The following is a 24,767-nucleotide window of genomic DNA, read 5'->3' as shown; positions in this document are numbered from 1 at the left end:
TTTGGGATGAATTAGCGAAGTGACTGCAAGCCAGGCCTTCTCCTCCACATCAGTGCCTAACCTCACAAATGTGCTTCTGGAAAAGTGGTCAAACATTCCCATAGACACACTCCTAAACCTTGTAAATAGCCTTCCCAGAAGAGTTGAAGTACAGGCATACCCCACTTTTAAGTACACAGTTGGGTTTATTTACCAAAGCTGGAAAGTGCAAAATCAGGCTCACTTCTGCATAGAAATCAATGCGCTTCCAGGTTTTATTACCAAAGCTTAATTGAACAAACTGGGGTTAGAAGCTCATTGGTTTCTATGCAGAAGTGAGCCTGATTTTGCACTTCCCAGCTTTAGTAAATAAACCCCATTGTGTACTTAAAAGTGGGGTATGCCTGTAGTTATAGCTGCAAAGAGTGGGCCAACTCAAAGTATATGTGTTTGAGATAGCAGATGTCTAGCTCCGTGGTAGATGTGTTTTAGTCCATGCCAGTCCCAACTGTATTTTAAGGGCTTGGCAGACCACTTTTATATAAAAGAAAAAACAAAGTTCAAATAAAGATTCCCTCACAAGGTCTTTTAAGAACGAAACAGTTAAAAAAAATAAAGAGCCACCCGACTCCCTCTTCTTCAGCTGCAGCACTGCTCTTTTTAGTAGTTCCTCTGACTGTTTAAACCAGCGTTCTGGCTCTCCTGGCTCAGTTAGCCTTGGTTACAGCACCTTACTACATAGGCCCATTCCTGGCTTCTAGATAGGGTTCTCCTAGCACCCTGGGATCTCTCACTCTTCTGAGATTTACAGACCCTCTCCAATCCCATAGACTTGCTAGTTGCCTCAGCTCTCTCAGTCACGCCGATTCCCTCAGCTGTCCCAACTTTCCCCAGACCTGGTAAGGGAGTCTGTACAACATGGAGTTTGTTCTCCCAAGTAGTTCACCTCGCCTGGATGGAGCACACCTCTATCTTCCAACAATGGCTCTGTCTCCAAATGGGAGTCCTGCACTATGATCAAGCCTGGCTTATAACTAATTTGTATACCTGTGCACTCACAGGGCCTGAAGGTCTCCAACAAGAGCCGGACACAAAATTGAAGGTTCATGTGTGAGTTTGGGGTGAAGGAACTTGACTGGCCTGCACAGAGTCTTGAACTCAACCCGATAGAAGACCTTTGGGAGGAATTAGAGCAGAGTCTGCGAGTCAGGCCTTTTTGTCCACATCAGTGCCTGACCTCACAAATGCGCTTTTGGAAGAATGGTCAAACATTCCTATAGACACACTCCTAAACCTTGTGGACAGCCTTCCCAGAATAATTGAAGCTGTTATAGCTGCAAAGGGTGGGCCAACTCAATATTGAACCCTACGGACTAAGACTGGGATGCCATTAAAGTTCATGAGCACGTAAAAGCATCCCAATAATTTTGTATATATAAATTTACTCTTATACAAGCGGTACACTCACTACTTTACAGTGTGAATTTCTTCAGTGTTGTCACATGAAAAGATAGTGTTGTACGATACCATATTTTATTGGTGATATAAGTACCGATACTTTCAGTCATGTACTCGCAGGTAACAAAAAATTTGCGTAAATCACACTGCAAGGAATCACATGCAATTTGAACAGGAATGCAGTGCGATTTTCCCCACTGCTCCTGTGTGTGAGTGTGTGTATTGAAAGGAAAAATCGCCATCTAGTGGTCAGTTTAAAAACTCACAGTACATATCTGGCCACATGCAAAATAATCTACATAGGTGTCCTGGTCCGCCGATGGTAGCAAATCAGGGCCACTGGTGGTGCTCTCAGGGCTAGAGGAGAAGTTCTGGGAACCCGTGGGTATAGAGCGAAAGTGATGTCAGCTTGGGGGCAGACCGCCTCCAGCCCTGTGAGCACCTCCAGCAGCCTGGCTCTATGTACGGTATGTTCTAAAAAATTTAAACTACCCATTAGATGGCACTTTAATCCCTTTCTATACACAAACACAGGAGTGGTGGGGGGAAATTGCATGAGATTCATAAAGGAATTGTACCTCTTTCCTGTTCAAATCGCATGCAATTCTTTACAGTGCAATTTGTGCCCATTAATTTTGTATTGACGCAAATTGCATCGCAAAGTATCGGCTTTGGTATCGGGAGCATTTGGGTAAGTAACAATACATCCCTAATATATATATATACATATATATATATTATATATATATATATATATATATACATATATATATATATATATATATATATATATATATATATATATATATATATATATATATATATATATATATATATATATATATATATTAACAGATGTGTATATTTCTATTTTTAAAAGTCCTTAAAGAGGAGTTCCGTAGCTGCTGAAAAGTCAGCAGCTACAAATACTTTTACTATTAGGGAACTTACCTGTCCAGACATCCAGCGGTGTCTTCACCCGAGCCGATTCTTGCTCTCAGGTGCTGGTGCTGCCTTTCAGCTTCACAGCTGGTTTCCTACTGCTCATGCGCGAATCGCACTGCTCTCTGCAAATGGGCTGGCTGCAGGAGGGGGAGGTGGGAGGGGGCAAACCTACGACTCACTTTGCCATGGCAAAATGTCAAAAACCAGGTACCTGCTTCCCACAAAAGGTGCCAAATGTGGCAGCAGAGGGGGGGAGGAGGCAGACAAAAAGATATGTAGTTTTCTTATTGGCTCAGTACTGGTTGATTGACCTGTCAATGCTTCTCATAGATTTTACATCCCCTATTACCCCTTTTATCTGGTAGCATGGTATCAAGGAATCAGGCAGCTCAGACTGACTTGCCTTATGTTCAGTACCATATGGAAGTCTTGTAAGACTTGCCGTGAAATCACATGTGCAGAACGTTTGGCCAGAAGAAAACCGTGATTACTCAATTCCATGTTGATTAAAGGATTTCTCCTGCTAGCTAAGAGGAAGTACCACCTGTAATAGTGCTGGTGGGTCTTCTTATGGGAGCAAGAAAGCTCCCAGGACATTTGCAAGACCTTTGTACCTTCATGAGATCCTCATGCTTATCATCATCACTTTTGCTACACTTGTTCATATAAATAAATAAACAATCAATATCTTGAATCATTGCATTTAAAAAGCGTTTGTAGCTTACGTAATAAATTAAATTCAATTTTTTTTAAATATATATATATATATATATATATATAAATTTATTTATTTATTATTATTATTATTATTATTAATCATCCTTAAAAAAATGAAAACTCAGATGACTAGGCAATTTGGTAGGCCCACATGATAAATAGACTGAAATAATGCAGACATTTCACATATACGTGTTACTTAAGTCAACAGGGAGTCTGCAAACAACGAACATGGGCTGAAATTCCGCATTGCTTACGGCATATAGTACCTAAAGAGAATTTGTCACCTACAACGGAGCACTACGGTGATTCACTAATTTGACAAAGTAACATATTTTTTTGCTATCTGTATTTGGATGAGATGTTACAATATGATAATGCGTTCAGCTTGGGTGCTGCAACTTTAACTATTAACGGGACTATTTCAGGACTTTTGGCGAGTGTTGAATATTTGAAGAGCATGGCATGACAATTGCTGATTACTCAGCTACTAGAACTTAAAATTTTAGGCAGATTTTTCCATGTCTACTTCTTTAGATACAATTTAAAATAAACTATTAAAAGAAAATGGTTCATTTGAATAAATTAAATGATATGAAACATATATTACATATTATAAATATTACATATTTCATATTAAATACTGTTCAAACATTTAATCTGATTGTCTTTCAGCATATTTTAATATATACAACACATACATCCAGGACATCATACCGAATATAAATAAAGGTATAAAAGTAAGTTTCACAATAACGTAATCACATTGACTCAGACTCATGTTTCTCCACATGACAACTTGACATAAACATTAACACGTCTTTCTTTTTTTTTTTTTGCAGCACAATAACTGTCTAAAATTTTAATTTTCTCTAGTGCTTTCTGTCTTTATACCCTTTGTACAACCAAGGGAAATGGTGGTCAAAAAAAAAAAAAAGCTTTCTTTGGCATGAATTTTTCCTATGATCAAAAATGATACATTATTATAGTGACTTACAAATAGAACAAGACTAGGGCCACATGTGAGATTTTAATCACTTGCTAGGACATGTATTTCCTTAAAGCAGTATTAAACCAAAAACCAAAAATGTATTATATCACAGCTTCACAATTACTGTATTAGGTCTGGTAGCTGCATCAGTTTTCTTTTCTTTGACTTTCTTCCCTCAGTTTTCCCCTGGTGATCTGGCCAGTAACACACCTCCAGTATTAGTGAGACACAACTGTGGAGGAATGAGCACAAGAGGCACAGCAGAAAACACCATTGTCATTCTGGGGAGTGGGCATAGGGGAGTGTTAAATGTATTAGCATATTTAGACTATTAATGAATGGAAGGCAAACTCCAGCTCACACTTTATAATCGGTTACAGCAAAAAGTGTTGTTCCTTTTGGGATAAAGCTTTTGCATGACTAAAGAAAAGCTGATCATTTTAAGTGTTAAATGGTTTGTAAACTGATACATTTTACTGGAGAGCTCTCCAGTAAAATGTATGGAGAGCTTGTGCTTTTGATAAACAACAGACTTGCTGGCTGGTTCACCAGATGAATATAGAAGGAAAGCCTAAAAAAATGGAAACCAATGCAGCCATTACATCTAGGAATTGGTAAGCTGTATTATAATGTTATAATATATATAATATAATATATATTATATGAATATAGCATTATTATATATTTAATACAATTATTATTATGTTATATGTTTATAAATATGATATCATGTTTGCTTCTGGGTTTAATACTGCTTTAATCACAATTAATTAATTTTTTTATATTATGGAGGTGATTTCTTAAGGAAAAGTGAGATGATTTAAAGTCAACTTTGATTGTTTCGACCATTTAGTTGCAGTCTTTTTTATCTCAGTCTGATGGGAACACTGGTTTGCTTTATTTAAGTAAACCCCACACAGATTTAATTTTAGTTAGTTGACAAATTGACAAACATTGAAATCATTCTTAGTGCCATGTAAGTACCATTTTTTTTTTGTTTTCTTTTAAATAACATGGAAAGCAATGAGAAATTTAAAAGACATAAAATAAAAAAATGCAATGCATTTATTATGCCAGCATTGAAGGAAATTTGTACTGAGAAAAAAAAAAGTACATGTTAAAAAGTCTGAAAATCTCAGTTTTTAATACTTTCTGTGTCACTGACCGGACAAATTATGCAGAAAGTAAAGTCTGACTAAAAGTGCATGTCTGGTTCTCCCCAGTAAAACTACAGAACATCTTTACTGTATTTTATGGAGATGAGAAGAGGTTCCTGCAATCTAGCAAGGGAGTGCAGGGGGAGAATCTAGCAGGGCTGACATCACTGCTTGGATTTTTTTTGCCCAGACATACGCTTGAAGTCATAGCTATGGGTCAATGGTTGAGAAAGTACTAAAGCCATTGTATCAGGAAATCTCCCAGGCAAGCAGTATTTTTGGAAGAAGAGATCAGCAATTGCAACTCGCCCATTCCTTTAATATCACAGGTTTCTTTTTTCAGAATTCTTCTACATCAGTTACAGTCCATTCTGCTTCTGACACTTTAAATAAATATTGGGCATGTTTTGTATGTCAATTTAAGCTTTGTTTACCAACGTAACAAAATAAATAGTTTTTACTGCAATGTGTTGCATTTTCTGTTTTTATAAAAATAGACGTAATTATTACTGAATCCAATATTATGTTATGTAAATTTTAATTAATCGTGCTAATATGGACCTATGATTGTCAGTATCATTGTTTTACATTTACAGTATATATACAGTAAGCATACGGGTCCATGGTTAGACACTTCTGTCCTTATTGCCATTTAAAATGTCAAGTGACAATACTTTTGTTCAGGTCTATGCTATTTTCAGCATTCTCACAAAACTGTTATGGAACAGGCATCTGCACCAGGATTCCTCAGTTCTTCATTCATTTGGGTCCATACCAGAGTATTTAGTTTATTTGAAAGTTTCATACAAGCCTTTAGCCTACATTGAATTTGGTGTAACTGCTGTCCATGGAGAGGATAACCTTGAATGATTTGTGACTTCATATTGGTTGTCTGTGATTTCTGTAGTTGCTCCATGATCATATAAGGGAGATCCTGAGGATGGTGAAGGTACTCCATGTGAAAGAGATGGGTAGTGTGCTGGAGAAGCTCTCAAGTACTGAGATCCTAAGCCATTAGACATTCCTCCAGACTGAGACGCTGGTGTAATGGTGCTGTTGCTCACTGACCACAAATTAGGATACTGACTGTAAAACAAAATATAAAGCATGAGTAAGTATATCATGAGTAAGTATATGGTTATGTACATGTGTTTTAATATATAGCTAATATATGTATATATCTATATCTATTTATAGATATATACATATTTATATATCTATATCTATATACAGGCATACCCCACTTTTAAGTACACAATGGGGTTTATTTACCAAAGCTGGAAAGTGCAAAATCAGGCTCACTTCTGCATATAAATCAATGGGCTTCCAGGTTTTATTAACAAAGCTTAATTGAACAAGCTGAGGTTAGAAGCTCATTGGTTTCTATGCAGAAGTGAGCCTGATTTTGCACTTTCCAGCTTTAGTAAATAAACCCCATTGCATACTTAAAAGTGGGGTATGTCTGTATAGATATAGATATATAGATATGTATATATCTCTATCTATATATAGATATATACATCATATCACAGAAATAATAATAAACATAATAGCCTAGATTATAAAATATGTCTTGTTTGTATTTATTGCCTGTGTCTATTTAGTAAATTATGATAATGATGATTATTATCTGTAAATGAAGTACTAGTGCTAGCTACAGAATAGTTTTAAGAAATATAGACAGTAGTTCTGATTAGATAAATAGAAGGATAGTTAGCCAGACAAACACTAAGAGGCTGATTTACTAAAGAAACTGAGGAAATTCACTGAAAGAAGCGTGTGAACATTCACTTTGATTATCCAATCATGTGAAAAGCAAATTTCGGGACACTTTGTATACAGATGCTTATCACATGATTGGACAATTAAAGTGATATAGTCGCATCATTTTTTCAGTAAAACATTTCAACTTCCCTAGTAAGGGCAGCTTCACACTGATCCAGTGCACACTGACTGTAGCACAGTGAACCCGCAATTTCTGTGTAGGTTAGCTGCGCTTTCCCATAGACTTCTATTATGTCCAATGGTTTTGGTACACATGCAAAAATTCAAAAGCAGCGGTGCAGTGCGAAGCCATCTCTCATCAGCTTCAGACAGAAAAAGAAACATCACTTACTTGGAGTTGCTTGAAGATCCACTGTTGTGAGACATTGGCAGCATTCCTGTATGGGCTGACATCTGGAGACTAGACCAGTTGTCATGTGACTGGAGCATAGACAGACAAGTGGTTGAATTATCTGCTATGCTTGCTACAAAAAAAAAGTAAATAAATCATATAAGCAATAGTTATATATTTATATTTAATGTTACTCTGGAGATCAGCTTGCTCATATTTTGTTTTTTTAAGTGGACCCATAGTGCACTTTCAGTTAGCCCATATTCTGAATTATTATTGCAATAATTGTTGATATGACTTGCTTGACAGCTTTTTCTAATGGGAGTGGCAGGAAGTCTAAAAGACTCAGGGAACCTCTAGGCAGCTAGTTTGAAATATGCTGTTTGTGTCATAACATAATGAAGTCTGAGTGAGGCTGTTTCGTGTACTCTTTATTGTCACTTCTGTTTATTTCTCTTGTAGACCTCCATCTCTTTATCTCCTGTCTCTATCCCCTTATCCTGCTACACTCCACTAGTACAATAAGTGTTATTGCCCTTTGCTGACAGTGTGAAGTACATGTACATATAATAAATAATATTATTTGAAAAATGTCTTAGGCAGGCCATACATGGGTCGAATTTCAAAAGAATTTTCTTTTTTGAAAAATCTTATCTAAGAATTTTTGTTCTAATTTCACACCATTAGTGGACTGCAGCAACAGCCAATTTTCATGCAGCCATCGAATTTGAGTAATCGGGTATGTTTTTTAAAAAACAAATAATTTTCTAATCAATGATGGGAGAATTGTGCGAGAATTGTAATCAGAAAAAGAAATGTGCATGTGCAAGACATGAAAATTCACGGGAAGAAAAAAAGATTCCCAGCCATAAAAATTATTTTCTGTAGCATGTGAAGTTGAAGGCTTGGTTGCTCACATTTCAAAATCAATGGTGGCATCATCGGATCAAAAAACGCACACACAATTTCTGGTTTTCAAAAGAAAATTCTTTTGAAATTCAACGATGTATGGCCAGTCTTAGTCTCAGATTCAGCAAATTATAATGCCTAACATTATTTTAAAAAATTGTGAAAGGGAAAGTTGCTATCAAGTCTGAGAATGAATGCACACAATATAAAAAAAGTTAGACCCACTGTTGAAATGAAATATTTAAATATGCTTGTAATACTTTAAATGATGGCAATACAACTGGAAAGGAGACTCAATATTTTTTACTGCAGTTTGTTGCATTTTTCTGTTTTTGTAAAAATATAGGTAATTATTACTGAATCCATTATTATGTTATGGAAATGTTAATTAATCCTGCTAATATGGACCTATGATTGTCAATATTATTGTTTTACATTAAAATATAAATGATAGCAAAAAGACTTCAAAGGAGACCCGAGTTAATTGGTAAAAGCCTGGGCATGTGCTTTAGGAGCAATGTACCTTCCCTTTCTCATTTTTGAATGTATTAAAGTGGAACTCCACTTTTTTACCTACTCCTCTTCAAGTTTTGGACACTTTTTTTTGGGGGGGGGGGGAGCAGGTACCTGGTTTTGAAAGGTACCCACTCTAACTTCTGTCTAGATTGCCTAGGCAATTAGAGGGGAGGTTATTTTGCAGTTCAAGAAATGGATGTCTGCATATTATTAATTTATGCAATAAAGCACAACCTGGCTGGTATTATTAATTTACGCTTCTCTGCCCATATACTTAATTCTTTTAAGCCTATAGACTTTACATAATTCAGATGCTTAGTGTTGAAACTTACTTGGAGAATTGTTTCTGTGAGAATATGGGCTCGGGTATGGAGTTGCCCGATGATTTCGCAAAGAAGAATATCTATCACAGCCATGGGAAGAAGAAATAGGTAGTGGGGCTACGAACTGGGAGTGAGGATTAGATGGTGTGCACAGTGGTCCAGTGCCAGGAATCAGCCAACTGCCAACTGAAGTAAGAAAACAGAAGTTGGTTGTTTTACATTAAAATGGAATTGGAATACAATGTACACGTTAAAATATCATCAGCTTCTTTAAAACAGTTCTGTCTCTAAAAATCACACCTAGCATTGAACTATAGAATATAAGCCTGAATTGCAACATCAATTTTCTAATAAAAGCTTTTTCTTGCCATGATAAACATGCATCCTTGATAACGTAAAGCCTAGGCAGCCTAGATCAGATAGACCCTGGCTACCAAAGAACACATAGGTAGACTGCAGAGGGTATGTTGTTTTTAATAACATGTATCTGTAGTCTTGATGCACTATTGAAGTATTAGCAAAGCACAGGCAGGAAGCAGAAATATATAGCAAGCAAATATGTCCACCTGAATGTAGTTAATAAAATTCCAGATCATACCCACAAAGGCTTTTCAAACATGAACCCATGATCATAACTTTAAATTATGCAGAATATATTTTGTGCTGTGTAATTATTTATAGTGTCTAGACACAATTGAGTGTCAAAAGCCAAATTACTGTGTAATGAAAGGCACCAAAACTGGCGATTTTACACTCCAGATTACCTAGCATTGATTGTGTAGGTTTATTTAAACAAATATGCTTAGAGTATATTGGTCTCACTCTGCTTCACAGAATTGTGATGTTGCTTGCATATTGAATTTAATTAAAACATTTTGTTTACTCAAAATAAATAGATATATAGATATGGGGGTTGATTTACTAAAGGCAAATACACTGTGCATTACAAATGCAGTTGCGCCAAAGCTTAGTTAATTAGGTAAAGCTTCACTTTGCAAAGAATACCTAATCACATGTAAGGAAAATAAAAAACAGCATTTTTGCTTGCACATGGTGAGATGCTAGAAATCAGCAGAGCTTCCCCTCAGATCTAGACAACTGCACTTGCGGGTGCACTTGCAGTGCACAGTGCATTTGTCTTTAGTAGATCAACCCCAGTGAGTGACAATAAGTGTTAACATGACATTCTACTGCATGTCATCAATTTTCAAATCCTACGGTTTTATATTAGTAATTTCGATAAACATGAGATTTAACTGCCAAAATATGCTTCCATATATAAATATGGACTTTGTGTTCGAACATGCATGTCTTAACACTTGGCAGACAGCCTTGACCCCTACCTTTTCTTAGTGAAATAAAGGCAATTGTTTATGCAAATCCCAATGAAATTTTATTTTTAAAGCGATCTCCTCTAAATATGGCACAGATAGTGTCAAGCATGTGTGGCGGCAACCAGGTGAGGAGAACAAAGACAAATGTCTTGCCTACAGTCAAGCATGGTGGTGGGAGTGTCATGGTGCCAGGCTGAATGAGTGCTGCCAGCACTGGGGAGCTAAGTTCATTGAAGGAACCATGAATGCCAACATGTACTGTGACATATTGAAGCAGAGCATGATTCCCCCCCTTTGGAGACTGGGCCACAGGGCAGTATTCCAACATGATAACTGCCCCAATCACACCTCCAAGACGACCACTGCCTTGTTAAAGAAGCTGAGGGTAAAGTTGATGGACTGGCCAAGCATGTCCCCAGGCCTAATCCCTATAGAACATCTGTGGGGCATCCTCAAATGGAAGGTGGAGGAGCACAAGGTCTCTAACATCCACCAGCTCCGTGATGTTGTCACGGAGCAATGGAAGAGGACTCCAGTGGCAACCTGTAAAGCTCTGGTGAACTCCATGCCCAAGAGGGTTAAGGCAGTGCTGGAAAAAAATGGGGGCCACACAATATATTGACACTTTGGGCCCAATTTGGACATTTTCAAGGGGTGTACTCACTTTTGTTGCTAGCGGTTTAGACATTAATGGTTGTGTGTTGAGTTATTTTGAGGTTACAGCAAAGTTACACTGTTATACAAGCTGTACACTCACTACTTTACATTGTAGCAAAGTATAATTTTTTCAGTGTTGTCACATGAAAAGATATAATAAAATATTTACAAAAATGTGAGGGGTGTACTTACTTTCGTGAGATTATATATATATATATATATATATATATATATATATATATATATATACTGAGCAAAATTATAAACACAGCACTTTTGTGTTTGCCCCTATTTATCATGAGCTGAAAGTTTTTCTATGCACACAAAAGACCTATTTCTCTCAAATATATAAATCTGTGTTAGTGAGCACTTCTCCTTTGCTGAGATAATCAATCCACCTTACAGATGTGGCATATCAAAATGCTGATTAGACAGTATGATTATTGCATAGGTGTGCCTTAGGGTGACCACAATAAAAGGTCACTCTAAAATGTGCATTTTTTTCACACAGCACAATACCACAGATGTCGCAAGTTTTGAGGGAGCGTGCAATTGGCATGCTTGCTGACTAGAGGAATGTCCACCAGAGCTGTTGCCTTTGAATTGAATGTTAATTTCTCTACCATAAGCCATCTCCAAAGATGTTTCAGAGAATTTGGCAGTATATCCAACTGGCCTGGAGGATGGGGTAAACAGTTCAATCTCTGTATTTGCGGACAATACTAAGCTAAGCAGGGCAATAACTTATCAGCAGAATGTGGAAACCTTGCAAAAAGATCTGAACACATTAATGGGATGGGCAACTACATGGCAAAAGAGTTTGAATGTAGAAAAATGTAAAAGAATGCATTTGGGTGGCAAATATGAATGCAATCTATACACTGTGGGGAGAACCCCTGGGGGAATCTAGGATGGAAAAGGACCTAAGGGTCCTAGTAGATAATAGGCTCAGCAATGGCATGCAATGCCAAGCTGCCACTAACAAAGCAAACAGAATATTGGCATGCATTAAAAAGGGGATCAACTTCAGAGATAAAACAATAATTCTCCCTCTCTACAAGACTCTGGTCTGGCCGCACCTAGATTATGTTGTCCACTCCTGGGCACCAGTCCTCAGGAAGGATGTACTGGAAATGGAGCGAATACAAAGAAGGGCAACATAGCTAATAAAGGATCTGGAGGATATCAGTTATGAGGAAAGGTTGAGAACACTGAACTTATTCTCTTTGGAGAAGAGACGCTTGAGAGGGGATATATGATTTCAATATACAGATACCATACAGTTGACCCCACAATAAAGATAAAACTTTTTCGCAGAAGGGAGTTTAACAAGATTCATGGCCACTCATTAAAATTAGAAGAAAAGAGGTTTAACCTCAAACTATGCAGAAGGTTCTTTACTGTAAGAGCGGCAAGGATGTGGAATTCCCTTCCTCAGGCAGTGGCCTCAACGGGGGGGGGGGGGGTTGTATAGGGATATACAATGTAATACTATAATCACACACATGGGTTGGACTTGATAACTTGTGTCTTTTTTCAACCTCACCTATTATGTAATTATGTAACTATGTAACAACCGCAGACCACGTGTAACCACACCACCCGGACAGCTGCTGAAACAATCGGTTTGCATAACCAAAGATTTCTGCACAGACTGTCAGAAACCATCTCAGGGAAGTTCATCTGCATGCTTGTTGTCCTCATCGGGGTCTCAACCTGACTGCAGTTCGTCGTTGTAACCGGCATGAGTAGGTTATTGCTAATAATCATGCACTAAAAATTTATATTTTCAACCAAACTTTCATATTCTGCTACAAGCATCTCTTATGTTGTTTCTATTATCACAAAAGAGAGAGAAAAAAAATTAAACTTACAAACTTACATTGTGAAAAAGCTTGCTGATTATCAATTCCTTCTTCCAAAATATCTTTGTTATCATGCCTGTCAAAAACAAAGAACATTTTCTCAGTGAGAATGCAATAATTATCAGTTTTTATCAGTTGTGTAATGGAAGTTCCTGTCCACACTTAATTTCATTTCAGTAACCTGGTTTTAATGGAAGATTGATAATTTCACTGAGTTTGTGAGAGCCCATGTGTTCTGTAACAGTGCACCTCAAAATATATATGCAGAATGGGTCATAGCATATGTAAAGAGGGGTACAGATAATATATTATTATTATTATCATTAAGTGGGTATATATATATATATATATATATATATATATATATATATATATATATATATATATATATTGTATTTGTCCTTTAAAGGATTCACGATTTACTCTCTTTGTATACTGATGATCACTGATAAAAAAAAGTTGAGCTGTCACCAGAACAGCAATAGAGGGGAAATATTCTAATCCAGGCAACTGTTTCAGTGATAATTGGCTAACAAGGGGTTTTCATTAATTGAAGAGGTCTCATATTTCCTGTTGTGTCCACAGGAAAATTAGCCAATGGAGCGCAAAATGGCAACAAAAAATCGGACAGACCCTCACCTATCTGAAGTAGAGAAAAGCAAACCATTTTGGCTATAGATATACTTTTTTTCTGAAAACAACTGTAGGAGAAAAGAGGGAATAGGGTGTAAACACATCTATCATCTTTGTGAACATTCAGGTGTTCCTAGCACATTAACGGGAACCTGTGATGATAGAAATATAGGGGCAGCTGTTGTAAAACGTATATGAAAACAACATCTTTTTAGTGGTATCTTGTAATGTCAGAGGGTGTAATAATAAAAAAAATGTAAATACTGTAACATATATTTTGTTTTTTGATTACATTAACACCCAACAATATTGCAAGATACCACTAAGTGTGCATGAGCTTTGGATTTAGACAAACTTAAAAATAAACAAGAAATGTGGCATCCCCAAAAAATTCATACTCTTTAATAGGTATGCAGCTTGGGTGGCCAAAAGAGAAGGACAGTAAACATGTATCTCCTTCACTGAACCAACCAGGCCACATGCCATCCACATTAGAATGGTACCTTGCATTGGGGAGGGACTAATCCTCCCCACCATTGCAAGGCACTTTGTCCCCATTGAAAGGGAGAAAGGCCTCACCTCCACATCCCGTCCTCCAAAAGGGGTGTGGGGGAGGACTTGTAAGACTCTGAAACTCCTTCCAAGAGTGGGCCCCCAGTTATCCATCTCACCCCTCACCCCACATGAATGGGAATGGATTACATAGTACTCCTTGATTTACTTGATAGTAAAAAAAAAACACAACATGGAACAAGTCCTCCTTTTTTTTAACAAGGAACAATGCCCTCAATGCAAATTCAACATCAAGCACATCAAACAGCAATGTAGATCCACTTCAATCATGATGAACCATGCATGACGATGTAGACCCACCACTTCTCCTGTTACAAATGACAACTACCTGGTGCTGCTGGAATGTGAAAACTATGTTGAGGAACCTGAGTGACATCATTGATCAAATATTATCATTATCATATTTGTCAAAGACATTACCCAGGATGCCTGGTCCCTTTGCTTACAAACAGAAGCTAATGTGGGTCTATAATTTAGAGATGGTAATAATACCACTTCTAAAAGACAAATCCCCTGGTTTGTTGACAAACAGAAGCTGGTGGGGTTCTTTCTTTAAGTAATGGTACTACTCCAGACACTAAAAGACAGATTCTCTGGTCGTTGTTTGTAATCACTAAATGTCACTTTTAAAGGAGTAATGTACTGCATCCACAACTTCATGTGGAGATTTTCACTGTTGCTTTAAAAGCTGCATTAATAGACTCCTTCCCTACTGATCAACTACTGAGGCCCTTTTTAATAAAGGCTTGCAAACTGGTCTTGAAAAAGTGACAAGATCTGCTAGACTTAGTCAAGATCAATGGTATGTTAGGGTTTAGCACATGCTTTTCCTGGGTTTGCTGCAATTTGCCTAGTTTGCTCATTACTACCACTGAGGACGTATGTTAATATAAAGTTCATTGTAACAGGACCAGGCAAGGTCAGGGGATCAGTGGAGTTTGTTACATACACAATAACATTTGTGGCCAAGTCCTCTAGTGACAGTGGAGATCATTGTTTAAATGTTATGCATAATTATTATAGTTTACACCAATTCAAAAAAAAAAAAATTTTTTTCAATTTTGGCGCTCTTTGTTTATATCGCAAAAAATAAAAACCACAGAGATGATCAAATACCACCAAAAAAATCTTTATTTGTGGTGAAAGAAGGACACTTTTGATTGGGTGCAGGTGTGCACGACAATTGTCAGTTAAAACGACGCAGTGCCATATCACAAAAAATGGCATGGTTATGAAGGGGGCAAATCCTTCCGGGGATGAAGTGGTTAAGCACTTTAAAGGATTATTCATGGACAATATTTATGGATTTATGCACCAAATCATATTTCAATTTCTTTATATTCTTTATACAGTCAATGATTCTGTTCAATTTTATTGACTAACGTTGTAAGAGAAAACTAGCAAATATATTTTTTGTTTAACTGCTGATGGCGGGGTGGTGCGGCTCTCGTTCCTGGGATGCCATCATATGACGGCATCCCAGAATTCCCACTCTCGCGCACCCGCGTTGCTAAGACACGGCGCAACCCCAATCTCTGGAAAGAGCCGTGTCCGCGGCTCTTTAACCATGTAATCGACTGTGTTCAATAACAGCCGGTCACATGTAAACAAGGAAGTGCCGGTAATCTGAGCTCCTCGCATCACACTGACAGAGAGTGTGGCGAGGAGAGTCGATCAGCGGCATCTCCATGCAGGGGGACATCTAGGAATCATCAGTGCCCTGATTACAATATTGCAAAAAAGTGTCACAAATTAGTGCCCACCAATGCCATCTATCAGTGCCCACCAGTGGAAGCAATCAGTACCAACCACTGCCCACAAGTTCCCATTAGTGATGCCAGTCATGGCTGGCAATCAGTGCTGCTTATCAGCGCTGTCAATCAATGCTCATCAGTAATGCCCATCAGTGTCACCAAACAATGTCCATCAGTACTGCCTATCTGTGCTGCCTATCAGTGCCCACCATAGCCCATCAGTGCCACCTAACAGTGTCCATCAGTTCCACCTATCAGTGCCCATCAGTGTGACATATCAGTGCCACCTATCAGTGCCCATAAGTGCAGCATATTAGTGCCCCCTCATCAGTGCCACCTAATCAGTGCCCATAAGTGCTGCCTCTTCAGTGTCCATAAGTGCCATCTCATCAGTGCCCACCAGTTCAGCCTATCAGTGCCCATCAGTGCCGCCTCATCAGCGCACATCAGTGAAGGCAAAAAATTACTTTGTTACAAAATTTACTGACAGAAAAAAAGTAAAAAAAAAATGTTTTTTTCAAAATCATTAACCCCCCTGACGGTATTCCCGAGTCTGACTCGGGGTGGATTTTTTATACCAAGAGCGGTATCCCCGAGTCAGACTCGGGACTGCATCGCTGGATCCAGGAGGAGGTTTACTTACCTTCTCCCTCGGATCCAGCGTTGTCTCCCCGCTGTACCAGCGAGCCGTGTCTCGCTCGATGCATTACATCGCCGATCTCCATGCCCTGCGAGCGTTGCGACGCACGGGCACGGAGATCGGCGCCAAATTCAAAAAGTGAAACAAACAGTAAACATACAGTATAATGTAATCTTACAGATTACATTGCTGTATGTAAATATTTCACATCCCCGTTGTCCCTAGTGGTCTGCCCAGTGTCCTGCATGCAGTTTTATATAATAAAAACTGTTCTTTATGCCTGGAAACTGGAGATTGCCCATAGCAACCAAAACTGTCACTGTACATCAAAAATGATTTTAGACCAGCTAGAAAACAGCGATAATAAATTAGAATCACTCGCAGAATTGAGCGATAGCGATTTGTGGGGAGATCTGTCATCAAATACTGAAAAGTAATGACAGTGACAATTCTGCAACTGAGCAAATTTCAGTGTTTTTGATTTGATTACATTATTGAATAATTTTTATTATTGTTATATTATTATTTGGTACAATTATTTATAATTATTTATTATATTATAATTTATGATTTAATTTTTCAAACTTTATCATACCCGGGATGTCTGCTAGACTCTGGTTTGGACAGATTTAAGAGAGTTATTCCTAAGAATTGCAGGACTACAATATAAAACGCCAAATTTTCATGCAAAATAATGGTACCGCTTTTAGCACCTAAAATCCGAAATAATCGTACCGCCAGGGAGGTTAATAGTGTAAAATACTAGGTTACTTTATTTAAATAAAAAAACAATTGCACTTACAGTTAAAACAATATGAGATTGCAGTATAAACAATAGCAAATGATCGCTATAGCAGCCCGTCACTCCGGGACCTGCGTGAATGCAGTGATGTCAGTACATTGCTCCTCCATAAGCATTTTGTCACACTTGACATCATCCTGGGGCCTGCTGAATGCCACTGTGTGTCTTATTCACACAAGAAAGGAAGCATTTAAATAAAGTAACCTAGGATTTTACACTATGGAAGCTTTTATGTCTTTTTGGGGATCAATGGGCAACACGTGCCCCTGAAAGATTATATTCTGTGAAGACGTTGGGATCACTGCTCCATCTCTCAAAAGGCCCATGCTGAGGATTTAAGCCACAAGCGAGTGTGATCTCCTGTAATAGGAGATCATTTGGAGTTGGTAAGCAGCAGTGTGTGCAGAGGTGGAGGTCTTTATCTCTTTAACCACGACTCTTGGGTGGACTCTTGGGGACTATTTAAAACATGATCTAATCAATTAATCAATCAATTTTTATTTATGTACGGAGTCACTTTATATATATAATTTTGCATTATTAAGGTTTATTGCTAGTATTCACTCACATGGGAGCATAGCGCAACTTAATATAGAAACATGATCTTAAGCCAAGAAGATCACAGAACCCAACAGGGTTCCAGGAAAGATGGACTTTCTGTATGGCAATAGTTTTAAAGAAGTGTAGAAATTACTAAATATAACAGAGCCATTCCAAACAAGCCTCTCTAGTCCCCACATTATGCACAGCATCTGCTTCCCATAACACATTCCAAAGTGTGGTGTTTGCGAGTCAGGAGTCACCTATAGAGTCGTCAGAATTGCTTCTTGACGACTATTCACATAAACCAAATAGAGTAAATGTGCAGTCCAATTCTTGGAACTTTGCACACATAATGTAAGCATTGTCTTTGCCATTAAGATGAACAATAAAGGATGTTTGAAGGGTGGTGGGATGGAAGTCATGAAAAAGGATAACCAAGTCAGATGTCTTTGCGGATAAAATGTGCCTTGTAAGACTGAAGCCCGATGAACAGTTATACTAACATTGTGCTTTTGTTGCATAATACACATGAATGTTTTAGAAAAACGTAATAATTACATTTTTTGCATAATAGTGTAGGTTTAATGGGCTGTTTGTAAAATCTGTAAATTAAAGTGACTTTGTTTAAAAAAAAAAAAAAAAATAAGTGAAAAGTGCATTTGCATTTGCAAGTGTACCTGCACTTGCTTGCACCAGCCTGCACCACTGCATGGGGCCAGTAATTGGCCAGTAGGACAGCTTGTCGCAGTGAAGGTCCAAAAGGAACATGTAGGAGGTGGGAGGGAGTGGTGCCAGCTTTCACATTTCCAGGAAGTGTTGGATCTTGCCAATCAGAAGGACTAGGTATTCAGGAATAGCTGCAGGGGCTGCAGGCTGCTACAGATATGTGCATGTTATACTTGATGTTAACAGTCATTCAAAAAAAGTAAAAATACCATATTTTATTTCATTTCTTTGTGGGTCTATATTAGACTTTGGAGACTGGAACCTGGAAAATGAGATTAGCAAGTTCTCATAGAAAACAAATGTATTTTACTAATGTATTTTATCGCCAAACAGAAAGACCACATCTTATCATTAGATAAAGCCAGTATACATTCACTTCTAGTAGCCTTTATTACTTCCCTCCCAGGCAAATTAGTTAAAAAGATAGTTTGGGCTAAATATTTTTTTAGTGCCCATACTTTAGCTCAACCAGGAAAATAAAATGTAGGAGCAATAATTTTTACCTTTCTTTAGCATCTAGAAATGCCTTTGCAAATGGGTTGTGCTTAATTTTAAGAGCTGTAATCTAGAAAGGAAAGAAAAAAAAATCAAATTATAGCTCACGGATATGTCACATCTAAATGATATTTTTTGTACAAATTAAAGCATTGGTGCATATATTGTAAAATACCAGCATCCCCAACCCTCCATAACAATAGGCCTAATAAAACCACATAAGTTAAAAAATGTGCAGCTTTTCAGTGTAGGTATATCTAAGGCCAGTACAGCCTATACTACATCTCAGCTAATTTTTCACACATCATCTGGGGTTTGTGCCAAAGTAAGTTTGGAGATTAACATTATTTCTTATCCCCATATGATGGCTTAAATGTGCACAATTATTGTATTGATGCTGTAATTGCTTCTCAGGCCCTGTGCAGTGTGTACAATGAAAAGTACTCTTTACTGATAACTATAGGATAAAGTTATATTCTGTTTGATGGGTGTGTGTAGGGGGATAAGGGGAGCTGTTTTTTTTTAAATGTACTTATCCTTGAGGACTCATTCACACAAGATGCAGCACCGAAAGCATTCCCCTGCATTTGGACTACGCTAGAAAAGGCTGTCCAGTGCAAATGCACCCAGTGTTAATGGGCCCTGTATGTATGTTAGAAACCTGAAAACCTGTGCTCATTGTTAACACCTCACCATGTACATGGAAGCTGAAAAGAATTTGAGAACTTTAGCTGAACTTGGATGCTTGAAGCAGACACAAATGAACTAAGATTGCTGAAAATATTATCAGTTTGATAATCCTATTGCCAAAAGTGGATCAGATAGTGTAAGATTGCAGAACTACATGAACGCCACTTACCTCTTCATTCTGATAAGCTGTCACAGCTATGAACTGAGTTTCGGGAAAGGAATGGCTGGTAATCATCCGCTGGGGTCCTCCAACCCTCACTATATGAATCCTGGGCTCATACTTGTGTAAAGAGTTCAACATTATCTGAAAGGATTGAGAAGTTTCACATTTTCATGAACTATGCAGAAATACATTTATGTATTAAATAAAGGGATGGAACACTGTCAGGGGCTAATTTACTTACGGAACACAAAATGTTAACTTGTGTTCATTTCAATCATCCAATTATGGGCAAAGTAAATTTGTGTGTGTGTGTGTTTTTTTATTCCCCTGCATATGATTGGTCATTTTAACTAGAAATATTTATTCAGAAAACTAAGTGTACCTCTTCATTCCTGTGGTAAATAATTGCCAATGTACAGGCATACCCCACTTTTAAGTACACAATGGGGTTTATTTACTTAAGCTGGAAAGTGCAAGATCAGGTTCACTTCTGCATAGAAACCAATGAGCTTCCATTTTTTATTACAAAAGTTTGATTGAACAAGCTGGGGTTAGAAGCTCATTGGTTTCTCTGCCGAAGTGAGCATGATTTTGCACTTTCCAGCTTTAGTAAATAAACCCCATTGTGTATTTAAAAGTGGGGTATGCCTGCATTGCATTGTAACATTGGTAATGATTGCTAAAAAAATGAATGAATCTGCTTTTTCTAAAGTTCCTAAAATAAACATAATGTAGGCAACACATTTTTTGAGTTTTTAATTTGTTGCATTTTTTAATATCGGGCAGAATTTGCACACCTTTTTTTCCCACACAACTTTTACAGTCCCATCCACCTTTCTCCCCTCTTGCAAAAACCTTATTAAGTGTTTTTATTACCTGGCCTCCACTGTTCATTTTATTGGTGAGTTTGACTTTGCTGAAAGAGACAGGGTCTTTCATCCAGTGAGCTCCAAAGTTGGGAGAGTCAGGATGAATATAAACACAGCTGGGAGCCTGAGGCTCTGGTTTTCCTCCTGGCACCCATTCTCCATTTACATACTTCCATCGATGGTTGTCTGCCGCTACAAAATCAAGCAGGAAAGTATACATAGCATTTGGGTCCAAGCCTGAAACACTCACTTTCAACACAGGAAACATTCGTCTGAAAAAAAAAAAAGGAAAATATTTGCTTTGCTTACTACACAATGTGAAAGTTCAAAAAATAGGTTCTGTAAGTAAAAAAAAAACCTTTATATATTGTCAAAGTACAAAGAAAGATCATGAAAGGTCATGCAATGATGTACAGCAAAAGTGCTGCTATAACCCATTTTATAAACCTAAAATTGTTTACCTCAAGCATCTATCCCAGTACTCAGAAGATAACCAAGAAGGGTATATAATGTGTCCTTACCTTACAAGGAATAATGGATTTTTAGACCTGAATCCAGTCTTGTTTTGAATGTTTCTGTTTAATCTTAATATTTGGTCATTCACTTCTTAGCATTTTTTAGACTTTGAAATTAATCATTATAATGAGTTACTATATTATTGCCAGAACACCTTGTTTAATAAGATTTAATCGGTGGTATCATTTAAATTTAAAAAAAAATAACTTAAATATATTTAAAAGTGTGTATTTTTTGTAAGAGAGACACTTTCTACTAATAATAATTTCAGCTATGTAACTAATATCTTTATTATTAAATATGCAAACTGATGTACTATTTGGGGATTAATTTACAATTATGTTACAATAATGTTAATTATTATTACAATTAATCTTATTACAATTTGTATCTTAAATTTTACAGCTGCTTTCAATGCATTCTTGTCTGTTGAATTAAGATAATGTGTGCTGGAAATTGCTTAAAATTAAAAATTCTTAATTTGTGTTTTGTTAATTGATCAGCGATACTAGGTTGTACCCAGAGACAGACAGCTAAACACTGCATTTATTACCCATAAGTACCCAATAATACAGGTATATATAAAATAAGAATCAATGTACCCATCAAAGGAGGCCAATCACCGCTCAACCTAATGGGCAGTGTGTGAGCTAGACTTTAGTAAATTAGGCCTTGTGTCTTTTTATCAAAAGACAAATAAAGTGATTCAAAAGGAGGTGTTAGAAAGGAAATTAACTATACTCCTTGTTTATTACCTTTCAACTCAGTGCCTTCTTTTGTTTTTAATTTAAGGTCAAAGAGCTCATCTACTGAGAAGCAGCTTTAATTACTTTGCTACTGGAGCCACATGATTCATCCATGCAATGACCTCTTACATCTATACTATAATATACATTTATAGAGTTTCCAATTATATACAGTACATGCATGGTATCTCTGTCTACAAAGTTGTTTTGTGTACAGAAAATCTATCCCGTGTGCACTGTAGTGCTGTGCATACTTGTGCTCATGTCTTTGAACTTTCTTTGCAGGCAATGAACTTGCTATACTACAGAGGTAGTGAATGTTATATGTATATCATAAACATTGGTGAATATAGCTAAGCAGTCACGTGAAGGGGAAATTTAAATCAAACATTTCCCCTACAGTGTGATTGATCTTAAAGGATCTTGTCTTGCACATGACTTGATAATTGAAGTTACCAGAGCTTCACTTTATTCACTAAGCTAATTGAAAATTCTCTACTGTATTATTAATTTAACACCAGTGTACCAGGGCCCAATGCAGTCCCAGCATGGCTAGTGTGAGGCTCCATGCACACTGGTTTTAAAATCGATGCTTCTACAGGAGTTTTGTGTTCTGCCTGTATATGCAACTCAATGTTATCCTATGTGTCCATGCACATTGGGACGATTACAGGCATATTTTGAGCTCAACACTTACAGGCAGAAAAAAAAGTATTGATAAAATGCATGTTTACAGGTTTTTTAGAAAAACATGGTGTGTATGTATCCTAAATGCATATTTATATATATATATATATATATATATATATATATATATATATATATATATATATATATATATATATATATTTTGTGTATCAAGGGGTTCATTTGCTAAACCCCTAAATGCCTATCAGAGAAGTTTATCTATATGAATCTTTCATGTCTAAAGCTGGTTATACATTGTAGATCAGGCTGGCACAAATTAAGCTGATTTACTAAAGTAATTGGGGAATGTTCATTCAGTTACTTGAGTGAAGATTAACTTTATTTATATAATTGTGTGAAAAAGCAAAATTCATGTATAATTTATTGGCACATGATTGGGTATTTAAAGCTAACACAGCTACAATTAATGAGTAAAGATTCTTAGCTCCTTTAGTAAATCAGCTTCAATTCCGCAATCACATTGGAATCAGTAGTTTATGCATTTTTTATTGTATCATTTCTGCATAGAGTTTATAATAACATGAAACAGATATTAATATTATCAGATAATTTTGACATTAAGCATTAAACAAAGCATTTCGCGTAGTGTCTGTCTATCTAAGTTATTTTCCTAAAGGTAGTCTTTGGAAGGTAAAAAAGAATATTTTTCTAAAAATGTAGTTATCTTAACATCAGTAATTGTAATAAATGCTACTTTAGCAAATAGGAAGCTTCCAAAAATGTATAGCTTATTCTGTGTACAAGAAAACTAGAAGAACTTCCAGAGTCAAAAAAGAACTTCTTACTATATAGTCTTACTCCTACCTTCCATTTTTAGTGACAATCATCTCATTAGTGAGCTCCTTGAATCTCTGCCACAGTTCCTGTTCCTCCAGAGTAACTTTAAGATCTCTTTCTGTGGGATCCCCCTTCTCACTACCAGCTTGAAGTTCATTTTCCACCGCACTGAGAAGATGATCTACTCGGTACTGCAAGTTCTTTCCACAGCTATCTGTTGCACTTAGGCTCATCCCTCCAGTCGTGCTCCTTCAACACAAATAAAATAACTTCAACAGATCCGATGGAGATATTGAAGTGTTATAAGGATTCCGTCAAATATGTGTGATCAGTAGTTAATGTCTTTGGCAATAGTAAATCCAGAGATAATGACTTGTGTCAGCTTGAGGTTTAACTAAACAGGATTTTATTACTTTGCTTTCCAATAAATAGGCAGGGCTTTAGTTGAATGACATCACTAGTAGGGTCAGGAGTTTTCTGATTTGCTGAGGTACCCTTTGATGTTTGTCAATAAGCCTTTTGATTGGTCTGTTCTGCACACTGTGATACTCTTCTGAAGTTAATTGCAAGTCAGAGGAACTTTATGCAAATCTCCAAATGTTTGCACCTTTATCAAAGAGCTCTGGTGCAGTGAGGAAATGGTGTCAGGCCAAATAACCTGTCTTCAATTAGGCAGGGATGACACCTGGTCACATTTTAATTTGAAATCCTTTTTCCTGAGAGTGAGAGAGTTTAACCAAACCATGTACAGAATTTGAATTTAAAGTGAATCTTTAATATCTTATGCAACATTCCAAGGAACCACAATTGTTAGCTTTACTTAAATTTGCCATGTGATGTGGAGTAAAATATTGTGCTGCTTAGTAAATTTGATATTTTAGCAGCTGCATATAGACAAACCTATGAACACATCTTTGTGCCTGGGTACTGCATACAGTTCCATAATTCAGTACAGTATTTATTGTGGTTATGCCCTTAGTGATTGTGCCATTCTACTATAATGTTGGTATGGGTGTTGATGGATTTAGCAGAAAAATACATTTTGCAAAATTAGCTGTGTGTAATCTTGTATAGGTCATATATTTTGTTTAAAAACTGATAAATATAATATAGTAATAATTACATAGTAGGTGAGGTTGAAAAAAGAAAAGTCCATCAAGTCCAA

The 24,767-nt window shown here is 37.0% G+C and overlaps 1 protein-coding gene across 1 annotated transcript; it reads right to left on the bottom strand.

Moving 5' to 3' along the window:
• Positions 1-5,195: 5,195 nt before the first annotated feature.
• On the bottom strand, positions 5,196-23,985 carry TBXT (T-box transcription factor T). The gene is made up of 8 exons (XM_077486630.1): positions 23,630-23,985; positions 20,863-21,127; positions 19,993-20,127; positions 19,142-19,203; positions 12,985-13,043; positions 9,121-9,297; positions 7,364-7,496; positions 5,196-6,333 (listed from the first exon to the last, which is right to left on the bottom strand). Exons 1-8 carry the CDS (start codon positions 23,833-23,835, stop codon positions 6,066-6,068), a joined length of 1,305 nt encoding a protein of 434 aa, XP_077342756.1. The 5' UTR covers positions 23,836-23,985; the 3' UTR covers positions 5,196-6,065.
• Between the last annotated feature and the right edge of the window lie 782 nt (positions 23,986-24,767).

This window comes from Lithobates pipiens, unplaced genomic scaffold (assembly GCF_037356315.1).
Source record: "Lithobates pipiens isolate NorthernLeopardFrog02 unplaced genomic scaffold, aLitPip1_a1.2 Scaffold_18, whole genome shotgun sequence".
NCBI classification, from domain to species: Eukaryota; Metazoa; Chordata; class Amphibia; order Anura; family Ranidae; genus Lithobates; species Lithobates pipiens.
The sequence above is the reverse complement of the archived record's forward strand: the minus strand, read 5'-3'. Positions and strand labels throughout refer to the sequence as shown.